Source organism: Danaus plexippus, chromosome 2 (assembly GCF_018135715.1).
Source record: "Danaus plexippus chromosome 2, MEX_DaPlex, whole genome shotgun sequence".
Taxonomy (NCBI): Eukaryota; Metazoa; Arthropoda; class Insecta; order Lepidoptera; family Nymphalidae; genus Danaus; species Danaus plexippus.
Window position 1 is genome coordinate 3,909,914 of NC_083537.1, and position 11,541 is coordinate 3,921,454.

Consider the following 11,541-nt stretch of genomic DNA (forward strand, 5'->3'; position numbering starts at 1 on the left):
GCACCCTTAGAATCTGTGTCTGCCTTAATGCTTTTTAAAAAACAATTATGTAGTCTATTCCCAATTTTGACAACTGTAGTATAATCTGTGAAATAATATTTCTTTTCTTAGGTGGACTGGTTTCTAAGTGGACATTGAGCCCCTAAATTATTAAAAATGGTACTAAATCCTGGTTTATTTAAGTAATCATGCAGTGTTTTAATTCAAAAATAGACTAAATAAAGACTGCAAGTGTTGTTAGTGGATATAGTTTATATATTTCATAATAAAATGTCATGTGAATGTTTTCTTTTCAGTCGCTCGTTATCCCGGATAAATTCCAACATATTCTTCGTATTATGAATACGAATATTGATGGCAAACGCAAGGTTATGTTTGCTATGACCGCTATTAAGGGAGTCGGTCGTCGATATTCTAATATTGTATTGAAAAAAGCCGACATCGACCTGGACAAACGTGCCGGGGAATGTACGGAAGAAGAGGTTGGTACAGATATTTTGATTTATTTTATAGATTTGTGTGTCTTTAACTCTTAAATAAAATGTACAATATAGAACTGTCAAGTAAACTTTAGTTAAATTTTAAATATACCATTTAAATATGATAGATCGGATGTGTAATTAACATCATCATGAATAATATCATCAAAAATACACAAAATTTGGTTTTAATCAGCATTTTTTGATCAATCAATTCTTCCAAATGTCATAAGTTGTAAAACACAAAAAACTTCAAAGCAACAGGATGTTAAAATACTTCCTTCAATACTAGCTGCCCTTATCATTTGTTAAACTTGTACAATTCATGGTTAATTTACTTTACGAGTTTCATTATATTATATTTCGTTTATAAACACAAAGGAAGCGTAATAATTTTAACATTACATGTAAAGAAAATATAAAACTTCCTCTAGGGATACTGAAAGTGGTTGTAGATAATGTAAGCACTGTTTTGCCTTCTTTTATAAATTTTAACAACAAATAGAATTTTTGAATAAATTCTTAAGCTAAGTTTTGGCTGTAAAATGCTATAATTATTTTGGTTTAAACCACCACTTCACATTTAGGTAATATTGGAATGTATGTGATAGTTATCAAAACTTTTTAAATAACAAGAACTATGTATATTGTTTTAGGTTGAGAAAATTGTAACAATCATGTCACATCCGAGACAATACAAAATCCCCGATTGGTTCCTCAACAGACAGAAAGACATTGTTGATGGCAAGTACAGCCAATTGACATCATCCAACTTGGATTCCAAGCTCCGTGAGGATTTGGAAAGGTTAAAGAAGATCAGGGCTCACAGAGGCATGCGTCACTACTGGGGTCTCCGTGTGCGCGGTCAACATACCAAGACCACCGGCAGACGCGGTAGAACTGTTGGTGTGTCCAAGAAGAAGTAAAATAAATAAATAATTTTATTCTCATAAATGTTTTTTTATTCATTAATTTACATTTCACAATCATTTCTGTAAAACTTATCTTAAATATTATTTTCATACAAATCATAGTATTGTTGTTTTGCTCAAATTATTATTTTTATTATAAGTGACAGCTAATAATATCACTTAATATTTTTTTAAGCAATTATTAACCTAAGCAACAAATATTTACATCATGGTATTAAATGCTCAGTATATATATTGTTCAAGAGGAATTAATAAATGTTCGTTTGTGATGTTAAATGTTATTTACTACGAATTCATTATTAATTATGTACAATTTACACAGAAAAGGGAATTATTCATATTGTGCTATTATAACCATCATGTATACTCCAGCTAATAGTGCGAGTATTTCTTTAATGGATTGGGACAATTTGTTCGATCCTTCTAAGAGTTCTGGTATCACTGATACAGTAGCTATGTATATGAAGCCACCGGCTGTAAATGGAAGGATGAGTGAAGATACTAGGCCATCTCCTGTCCCTTGTAGATATATTGACAAAACGGTTCCAGAAATAGCTCCAAATGCTGTCAGTAGTTGTAGCATCATGGCCTTCCTTCTAGAACATCCTGATTGTACAAGGATAGCAAAATCACCAATTTCATGAGGAATTTCATGCAACAGAATAGTAATTGTTGTAATGATTCCAATGCTTTGTCCAGCGATATAAGCAGCTCCGATTGCCAGGCCATCAGTGAAGTTATGAGTAAAGTCAGCAGCAAGATTAAGATATCCAGCTATTTTAATCTCTTCCTTCTTGTTCTTCTGTGACTTCTTAGCTGTAGCATCAGACTTCTTTTTATCAGGTCCATGAGAGTGACCGTGTCCCCATCACATAAGCGAACAGCTTTTTCCACAACCAAAAATGTTATAATGCCTCCTAGGACACCCAACCCAACAGTTATATCATGGGGTTCATGTTGACCGTCATGGGAGTGACTGTGGCTGTGGCTATGGCTATGTCCTTCTGCCCCATCATGAGCAGGCATGAGAGCGTGTGGTATAAGATGTAAAAAGGCATCGCCTAATAGACCACCAGAAGCGAAAGATAGCAAAATTTTCAATAGCGGTTGTTTTTCCACAGTACCGTCAATTGGTATGAAGAACAAAATGAAGAAGGGTACAATACTGATAAATAGGGTAGAACTTAAAGCTCTCACATATAAATCATAGTTGGATTCCTGAGGAATATTTTCTTTGATTTCTGGCTTTTCATTTGCCTTTTTGCTGTATTTAAATGCTGGAGGTTCATCGTCGTGAGAGTGAGAATGTGAGTGTCCATAAACTGTGTACAGGAGCGTCACTATAAGTAAACATATCAAAAACTTCTTACAAATGTAGATCATTTTGCAATAATATACTTATCGTAAATACATTAATTGATATCCAGGTATTTCTATACCGCTATCAGATTTAGGACACTATGTCAATACTTTCGGACGTATCTTTTCCACCGCTGACGTGATTTTTTATTGACAGTTCTGTAGTTGACGTGCCATACGTTGCTATTTGTTGACACATCATTTATGATTAGGACATATTATTAAGCTTTGTATCCAAACTAATATGTCTTTAAAATATATTGTATATCGCTAAGAATGTAAAGTCTAAATTTATACAAAAACAATTAAAATTGAACATAAAATTACTATTGTAGATTTGTTCATATACCTTTGGCAGTATGTAACAGTTCGTTGCCTTTAAAACAGAAATAAATTATCTGCAAGTGCAGTTTAATGCTATTAATTGCCCACACAATTGACAAACAAAGGGGGCAGATAGCATAATTGTTAATTATATTTAAAAGATTTATAATTTTGTGATGTGATTTTGTAATGTAATTCAATATATTTTTAATTGTTTGACGGTCTTAATATACATTATATTATATAGTATGTAATATGTAAAATAATTTTAATGATCAGTATGTTTTTTACTTTATTTTAAACCTACTCAATGTGTAAAGACTTTCATAATATTTCTTTTATTTTCCTACCTATGCCTTAAGGTCAACGGTAGATTTTTGATTGTTGTGAGTAGCAATATAATATTTTTGTAATTATATTATTGAATAACTTAAGAAGATATGACATTTTCTTCTTTTGTATTTTTAGCAAGATGGATAATCCAGAATCTAGCTCTTCGACGCGACTGAACCAGGATCCACCTACATCTTGGTGTCACCCTGCTCATAGGGTTCACAGATTTTTAGCTCTTATTCTTATGTGTTTCCTTTGTTTTGGTAAGTGCTTACAGATTTTAATAGCCATACTTATACTTAAGTAACTATTATATGAGTATTTGGAATATAATAGGTAGAAAAGAGCATAGACTGTTCTAGATTGTCCAAAATAATAACAAAATCGCTAAGTGAAATGGAGATTTTTGAATTTTAAATGATATAATGTATGTTGCAGGTTCATATTTCTGTTATGATACACCGGGTGCTCTGGCCGACAACTTCAAGGGTGACTCACATCTAAACACATCTCAGTTTGCGCTGCTCTACTCTATATACTCATGGCCTAATGTAATATTATGCTTTATTGGCGGTTATCTCATTGATAGGTTTGTTTACTTCCATATACATATGTTGTTTATGATAATGTATTATAAATGTAAATTAATTTAACTTTATATTAATTTATTTGTTACTAAGACATTTGCTGATGCTTTTATTAATAATTTCTATTCTCATTTTCTTGTCTCTAATATTGTTCAATATGTAAAAATTACTTTGATTTTATAATTTAATTTCAGATATTTCGGTGTGAGATTGGGTACAATAATTTATATGACCATAGTGTTCATTGGAGCAGTTGTATTCGCTTTTGGTGTTTACATTAATCAATTTTGGCTTATGATACTTGGAAGATTTATATTTGGGTATTTATCGAAATACAGAAAAAAATTATAGGTACACAGATTATATAATATTAATGAGAATGGATTTAATAAGTCCTTTTTTTTAATATTCAGTATTGGAGGAGAGTCTTTGCAAGTAGCGGTTAACAACTATGTAGTTCTTTGGTTCAATGGAAAGGAACTTAATATGGTGTTTGGACTCCAATTGTCGTTCTCAAGATTTGGAAGCACTGTGAATTTTTGGGTCATGGAACCTATTTACAAATGGGTGGCCACCTATTATGCCGGCTATGAGAAACTTGGTGTAACTTTGTTTATAGGTTTGTAAAAGTTTATAAATTAAAATACTCTTAAGTATTTTATATAATTAAGAGGTATTTTTAATTACAGCATCATTAACCTGTCTCGGTTCTCTCATTTGTGGTCTGATTCTGGGTTGGATGGACCATAGAGCTGAGAAAATGTTAAATAGACAGGAAGCTCAAGCTAAGGATGAACCATTCAGACTCATTGACATATTTAACTTCAAGCCAGTATACTGGCTTGTGTGTGTTATATGTGTGGCTTATTATTTGGCTATATTCCCATTTATTGCATTGGGAAAGTAAGTCCTAAATTCTGATTAAATATCAGAAATTTATTAAAAAAAACAACAAAATGTATTTTGATAAAAATTTTCAGGATGTTTTTTGAAAGGAAATTTGACTTTATGCCTCAAGATGCTAACACTGTCAATTCCATGGTATACCTACTGTCTGCGGCGCTCAGTCCATTTTTTGGTATCCTCATAGATAAGACCGGTAGGAATGTGACTTGGGTCATACTCAGTATAGTAACAACTATTGGATCACATTTTCTTTTGGCATTCACATTTATCAATCCGTATGTTGGAGTGGTAAGCAGTTTTTCTATATATTATTCTTAGTTGTAGTGCTTAGATTAGTGTCAAAATTTTATATAATTTAACGAAATCACCTAACTGAGCACTGATATGTGTAAAATGCCTTATATCATTTCGAAAGACCTGATACTCTTAAATTGCTGGACTGATATTGATCAAACAACTAAGAACTACTGCTAGAAAACTGGCTCTCAAGTAAAAAAAGCCACATCAAAGTGGGTTGATTCGACTGAGATCTACAATAACACAATAGGACTCTGCTGTTTGTGTCAGGGGTAAAAAATTTGTTATAAGCATTCGCAATACAGTATAATCAGACTAACCTTCAAAAATATAAATTTTGACAATATAGGTGTATATGTTATTAAAAGTACATAGAGATATTAATTAATTAAGTAAGTATCTTGTTATTAAGAAAATATTTAAGGTGTTAATTCTAATGTATATGAATTTTTTAAGTGGCTTTGTTAAAAAAAAAATTATTCAAATGTAATTTTCGAGTTCTCTTCATAGTTATTTAAATAATTTTTCAGATGTCCTTAGGAATTTCCTATTCGCTGCTAGCCAGTGGTCTGTGGCCGCTCATTGCCATGATTGTACCTGAGAACCAATTGGGAACAGCATATGGGATGTGAGTTATATTGTCAAATATGAAGTACGGCTTTTTATATCAAGTGTTTATATTAATTGGGTGGAAGAAAGTTCTGAGTAATACTTTAAAGCAGAAATTCCCAAACTTTGCCAACTTTGAGAATATATTACTTTTTAGTTTTACCCATTTCTCTGCCTTCTGAAAAACAACTACAACCTATTCTAGCTGAATGGAATTATAAATCACTACTCTTTTACACAAGGCCCTAATTTTCTTCCGGGTCTCTCACCACCCCTTTCAGGCCCGCAGCGCCAACAAGGGGCTGTTGTCGCCCACTTTGGGAAAGGCTGCTTTAAAGTGTCAATGTATAGATGTACTATTTGTGTTACATTAATATAATTTCTGTTTCAGATCTCAAGCCGTCCAAAACATGGGTTTGGCCACAGTTCTCATTTTAGCTGGAATCATTGTTGATAAATATGGCTATTTGATGTTAGAAATGTTTTTCCTGGGATGTCTTTTTAGTAAATATTTTGTAAAAATTTACATACATATATTAATTTAAAAAATAAGAACCTTCTATATAATATAAATTTTATTTTGCAGTCTCTTTGATAGCTGGTGTTGTTATATATATAGTGGATTCAGCGAACAATGGTATCCTCAATCTCTCTCCGAGTGTCAGGGAAGCTTATTTAAATAAGTGAGCTTTGATTATTTTTATTAAATTTATTGTTTAATTATTTGTACAGTTGTTATATGTTAATATAGTAATAACTAACACATTTCATTTCAAAATCATTTCAAAGTATTGGAAAATAAGTTTAAATTATTATATTTAACGTACAATATAATCTAAATAGTTGTATCAACGTTTTTAGAGATGTTTAGAAATCTAGTACTTATAAATATTCTTATAAGGAAATGTTTGTTTAGATCAGCGAACCGTGCTGAAGAGACAGCCAATCTCCTGGATCACGTGGACAGCTCGGATCAAGAGGAAGTTGACTCGCGATTGACCAATCAACACAGTTCCCAATTGACCAATCAGAACGCTGGAATCGAATCGTCCGGGGATTTTCCGCGGGACCCTGCGCAGGCGCATTCCGACAGAATACGATCTAGATACATATCGCAACTACTGCCCTCAACCATTCCAGACAGATCCTAATCATAGATATTTTGTAAATAACTTAAATAAGTATAATGTAGTTTGTATTAACTTTTTATAATTATTACTATTATGACGATATAAATTATTGATTATATGCAATAAACGATTTGACGTTCACTGTGTTTATTTTTTTTAATAATACTTTTCTATGTAAATGATGGACAGAAGACAGAAGACATTTGAAGAATCATTCACAAAATTCGTTTACATAATTATATTTCTATATTAAACTAATTTACAACTATCAAAAATTAAATCAATTATATGGATTTATAATACTAATAGCAGTAACTCAAAACCAGTAGGTCATTTTCAGAGTTCCGTCGATATCCCTCTGAGTTTCCAAAGTGCTCGCCTGTCTCACGAGTTTTTTCATTGAACTCCTTCGTATAGGTAAATCGCTTAACGTGTCTTCCATTAACGGAGCCTGTGTTAGTTCCATTTGATCCAAGTTTTCATACGAATCTGCCTCCGGTACGCCACTTTTGTAAAACAAAACGCGTCTTAAGCGATATAAATCTAAATATGGCTTCCGTATTAACGGATGAGCCACGATCAATGTTATTTCCGTTATAAGGTTTGTAATATGGTTTTGCAGTTATATTAATGTACGAGATTTAAATTTTTTAGAATATTAGAAAATCGATCCCTCAGATTGTGTAGTGAAAATGCGTAGATAAAAATACACATTTATTTAACTACACACACGTATGTAATATATTTGTATTTGCATCTAATTAAGGATGCATTCAATATATCATCGTTTTAAATAGTAAATTATACAGTTTATTTATTATAAAATATTTGTAATTTAATTAGTGATTAAACAGGTAATATCTGAACGGGTAAAACCAATAGGTTTTATGTCATTTTGTTTAAGAGAATTCTCCGTTATTGTAACAATGTTACGTTATATAAAATTATATTCTGTCTGGATATTTCGAAAATATTTTTCCGGTTAGTAAAACAATATATTTCAGCAAAAACACAATACTAGATTAAAATAATACACGACAAACTCTTGATATTTTCTAAAAGAGTCTTTTAGGATTCTTCATTTATCCCTATGGTGCCTATTGATTACTTTTAAATTGAAGTAATTAATTTATCCAAGGTTACTTCAAAATATAAACATTTTTGTTACAGAAATACTGTTATTTTGGTAGGTACGCATAATATCTCAAATTTGTTAATAAATAAATATCTCACCCTGGTCCTCCACAAGTGCAACAGTCTTTGTAGGTCCAATCCTTCCCGAATTCTTCGCCTTCTTCCGCTGTTTGTGGCAGTGGACAATGCAACGTTTCTGGTAGTCGTAGAGCTGTGATACCACCTACCACTGACAACGCACCCATTAGAAACAGTGGCAACACTAGATTGCTGGTACCCTAAAAATATTGTAAAATTTAATTTAAAAAAAAACGCACCATAAGGCCTGAACTCACTAAAAAGGTTATACGTAAATAATAAATAGTTTGTAGTTTTTTAATCTTACCAAATAATTTATAAATGGAATTATAATAAGCCCCAAGCCACCGATGTAAGCTGACGTCCCGATGCCTATACCCCTTAGTTCGGTTGGGTACAGCTCACCAGCATACGGGTATATAATCAAGAATGACGCAGATATAAGGGATTTTGATATTAAATAGAGCACAAGAGTCTCGGTCTCCGCATCTACAACATTGTTTTGTGTCAATTAATATACAAAAATTTAATTTTTAGAATTATCTTAGACATTACAAAAATATAAATGTATCACAGCTAGGAATATAGTAATCGTAGAATTAAAGAGATTCGGGCAACTTTATTATAAATATACTAATATTTTAGAATATTCTTTTATTAGTGTTTAATTAACTCTATTAATGCGGACATCGCACAGCAACAGAAACATTTTCATAATTATACTTTAGATGTACAGTAACATGATATTAAACCACAATTTGTCCTTATCATTAACATTTTATGTTTTATAGGATTTTTGATTTAATGTCGTAGATACGAATTTCTGTTTATTGATTACATCTGCATGTCTTAATTAGAAAAATTTTAAGATATAAATAAATGTATATACTAAAAAAAAATGAAGACGAGCATATTTATTCGTAAAAAACTGTAACCAAGAATACAGCAGTTAAATAACTTATATATTTCATATTATACAAATATACTACCGCTTGGTAGGAGAACTGTGATCATACAGAAAATTCCACTGATGACCATCGATAAACAAAGTGGCCACCGTCGCCCAACTTTATCCATTAAAATCCAGCAGATAATATAACTAGGAATTTCTACAGCGGATGAGAGAAAAAAACTCATGTACTGGTTGCTCCCCATTGAGGGTCCATAATAACTTAAACCTACATAAACCATTTCAGACGCACACCAATTTAGGGTGATCAAAATAGTTTTTAGTCTTAAATTAGGCGTTTTGCATAGAGCGAAGACGCTAGGAGCCTTTGTTTCTTTTAATCCATGTTCTTTTTGATCTAAAACTTGTCTTTGAATCTTTTCCGTGTATTCCACGGGTAATTCTTTGCCATTAATCCTTGCTATTGTTTGTAATATTTTATTTGCTTCTTCTAATCTCTCCATCATAAGCAACCAGCGCGGAGATTCGGGTAATATGAACCAATATAGATAGTAAAAGAAGAATGGCACTGACGTTGCTAGTGCAAGTTGTTTCCAATCACGCAACATATAAGTTACGCCGGAGAGCAGAATGAGACCCAGAGTGTAAAATATGCATGTCATTACAGTGACAAAGGATCTATAATTGGGTCCTGCTAGTTCCAAAGCTAAAAAAAATTCAAAAAGATTTATGTTATTGCATGTTCAAAAATGTTTATTATGTATGGATATATGTATACTCACAGATTATAAAAGGTATTTGATAAACTGCTGGAATAGTCAGACCCACGATGACCCTAGCCAATACCCAAAACCAGTAAGCTTGTGCATAAGCTGTCATCATGCTTCCAAGCAAAAGTGTTGACAAACAGGCAAAGAAGGATTTCTTTCTTCCTATTCTATCGTTTAATATACCGAAAGAGTAAACTCCTATTGGTCCACCAATATTAAGTGCTACTAAACCAAGCGTTGGATAAACATCGTACTCACAAACTAAATCAAACTGTGAAAATATAACAAATATTAGGGTACGCGTTAGATTGGTTTACGGTTACAAATATTTATATTTTCATGGTTATATATTAATACATACATTAAATTTAAATATTTTACTTCACGGACACTAAGAGTTTTAGTAATGGAAATCAATATGAAGCTTTATTTAAATTATTACGTATTTTATAAGATGGGTCAAGGTTATCTTTATTGTATCCTTGACAGAACAGAACAGACAGAACAGTGCTTCGTAAAGTAAATAAAATTTCTAAATAATGAAAAGTAAAAAAAAACATAAATAAACGTACATCGATTACAATGGATGATTGCACTTCAGATGTATCATATTCATAGCCATCAAGACAGGGCTCCACAGGCCAACTTTCATTCACTTTAATTGTTCCACCATTACTTAATATCGTCTTCCAATTCACAGAATAACGGACACAGTTTTCGAAGACTGTATTATTATCTCCATCTACCTAAAAATATGAACGTGTATATTCTGGACCAAGATTTATTGCGTTACGACTTATAAGATATTTTTTTTTACCTTCCTCGGAATGGACAGCATTTTTCGATTTTCTAAAGTCATATTACTTAATTCAGGAACTCGGCACCAGTGATCCGGAGTGTCTGTCATGAAGAGTTGGTTGAATGCACAGAAACCACACGGCAAACAGGCCGGCAAGCACACGAACCACAATAGAAACTTCTGATAAATTCCGAATTCCCCAATTTTTGGGAGCACATCATCCAAGTCGATGGTGTCATCGTTATTTTCTTTAACCTTAATAAAATTTTATGATATTAAGAAACGTATAGTAACAGTACGGGATATTTTGATCAGTAACTTTACCGGTGACTTTTCTTTATTATATGGGTCGGTTTGATTCGTAGTTTTAGGCATTACGTTTGTCTATCTATCCGCACAAGAGAACAGATCACCACGAATCGTTACACTACACTAGTTGTTATTAAGCTACCTTGGTATTGGCGGAAGCCGTATAATATTAATCTAATTGATTAAAGAAAACGCTATATATACATGGGCAATGTACAAAATGTGACCCATTTAATCATGTATAATTTTAGGCTATCCTTATAAAAAAGGAACAAACCAAAATCTTTCTTCTTACACTGCGAATTGAATACTGAATCCACATGTAAAATTATTCTATTCCGTTGATTTGCTTAAATAATTCTTATATAGGTACTCGTATTTTTCAATTTTTCTTTAAATTTACGAATTAAAGAATAAATCTTGTAAAATATTAAATTTTCATTGTCATATAAAAGTTAGTAAATATATGCCACGTGTAACTGCATTACCTATTCATTAAAAATGCTGGTTATATCAAGTTTATTGAATATTAATTTTAATAAAGCCGAGATAATCTAACATTTGTGTTACTAGTAATACTAGCCG

General features: G+C 31.9%; 4 protein-coding genes across 4 annotated transcripts; 2 read left to right on the forward strand and 2 right to left on the reverse strand.

The window, feature by feature from the left end:
• Nucleotides 1-20: 20 nt before the first annotated feature.
• Nucleotides 21-1,433, forward strand: LOC116765267 (small ribosomal subunit protein uS13). Its single transcript, XM_032654699.2, has 3 exons — nucleotides 21-159; nucleotides 297-482; nucleotides 1,136-1,433. Exons 1-3 carry the CDS (start codon nucleotides 157-159, stop codon nucleotides 1,403-1,405), a joined length of 459 nt encoding a protein of 152 aa, XP_032510590.1. The 5' UTR covers nucleotides 21-156; the 3' UTR covers nucleotides 1,406-1,433.
• On the reverse strand, nucleotides 1,419-2,924 carry LOC116779833 (protein catecholamines up). The gene is given in 2 exon segments (XM_032674325.2): nucleotides 1,419-2,278; nucleotides 2,281-2,924. Coding segments are annotated over 2 exon segments (1,050 nt in total). The 5' UTR covers nucleotides 2,795-2,924; the 3' UTR covers nucleotides 1,419-1,742.
• A 267-nt stretch (nucleotides 2,925-3,191) lies between these two features.
• LOC116779601 (major facilitator superfamily domain-containing protein 1-like) lies at nucleotides 3,192-7,097 on the forward strand. Its single transcript, XM_032673969.2, has 11 exons — nucleotides 3,192-3,480; nucleotides 3,563-3,690; nucleotides 3,866-4,016; nucleotides 4,209-4,334; nucleotides 4,428-4,633; nucleotides 4,704-4,917; nucleotides 4,995-5,208; nucleotides 5,748-5,845; nucleotides 6,218-6,330; nucleotides 6,413-6,509; nucleotides 6,743-7,097. Exons 2-11 carry the CDS (start codon nucleotides 3,567-3,569, stop codon nucleotides 6,975-6,977), a joined length of 1,578 nt encoding a protein of 525 aa, XP_032529860.1. The 5' UTR covers nucleotides 3,192-3,480; nucleotides 3,563-3,566; the 3' UTR covers nucleotides 6,978-7,097.
• An 82-nt stretch (nucleotides 7,098-7,179) lies between these two features.
• Nucleotides 7,180-11,265, reverse strand: LOC116779600 (carcinine transporter). The gene is made up of 8 exons (XM_032673968.2): nucleotides 10,972-11,265; nucleotides 10,666-10,902; nucleotides 10,421-10,594; nucleotides 9,861-10,119; nucleotides 9,158-9,784; nucleotides 8,476-8,657; nucleotides 8,190-8,368; nucleotides 7,180-7,462 (listed from the first exon to the last, which is right to left on the reverse strand). The coding sequence occupies exons 1-8, from the start codon at nucleotides 11,020-11,022 to the stop codon at nucleotides 7,273-7,275; spliced, it is 1,899 nt and encodes a 632-aa protein (XP_032529859.1). The 5' UTR covers nucleotides 11,023-11,265; the 3' UTR covers nucleotides 7,180-7,272.
• Nucleotides 11,266-11,541: the final 276 nt, after the last annotated feature.

What these genes read in the sequence shown, in the direction of transcription:
- LOC116779601 (XM_032673969.2), top strand. Translation starts at nt 3,567, where the DNA reads ATGGATAATCCAGAATCTAGCTCTTCGACGCGACTGAACCAGGATCCA. An exon ending in GGCGGTTATCTCATTGATAG is followed by an intron (nt 4,017 to 4,208) that starts GTTTGTTTACTT and finishes ATTTAATTTCAG; the next exon opens with ATATTTCGGTGTGAGATTGG. An exon ending in CCATTTATTGCATTGGGAAA is followed by an intron (nt 4,918 to 4,994) that starts GTAAGTCCTAAA and finishes AAAAATTTTCAG; the next exon opens with GATGTTTTTTGAAAGGAAAT.
- LOC116779600 (XM_032673968.2), bottom strand. Translation starts at nt 11,022, where the DNA reads ATGCCTAAAACTACGAATCAAACCGACCCATATAATAAAGAAAAGTCA. An exon ending in ATAATAAAGAAAAGTCACCG is followed by an intron (nt 10,903 to 10,971) that starts GTAAAGTTACTG and finishes AATTTTATTAAG; the next exon opens with GTTAAAGAAAATAACGATGA. An exon ending in CACAGTTCTCCTACCAAGCG is followed by an intron (nt 8,658 to 9,157) that starts GTAGTATATTTG and finishes ACAATGTTGTAG; the next exon opens with ATGCGGAGACCGAGACTCTT.
- LOC116765267 (XM_032654699.2), top strand. An exon ending in GGGAATGTACGGAAGAAGAG is followed by an intron (nt 483 to 1,135) that starts GTTGGTACAGAT and finishes ATATTGTTTTAG; the next exon opens with GTTGAGAAAATTGTAACAAT.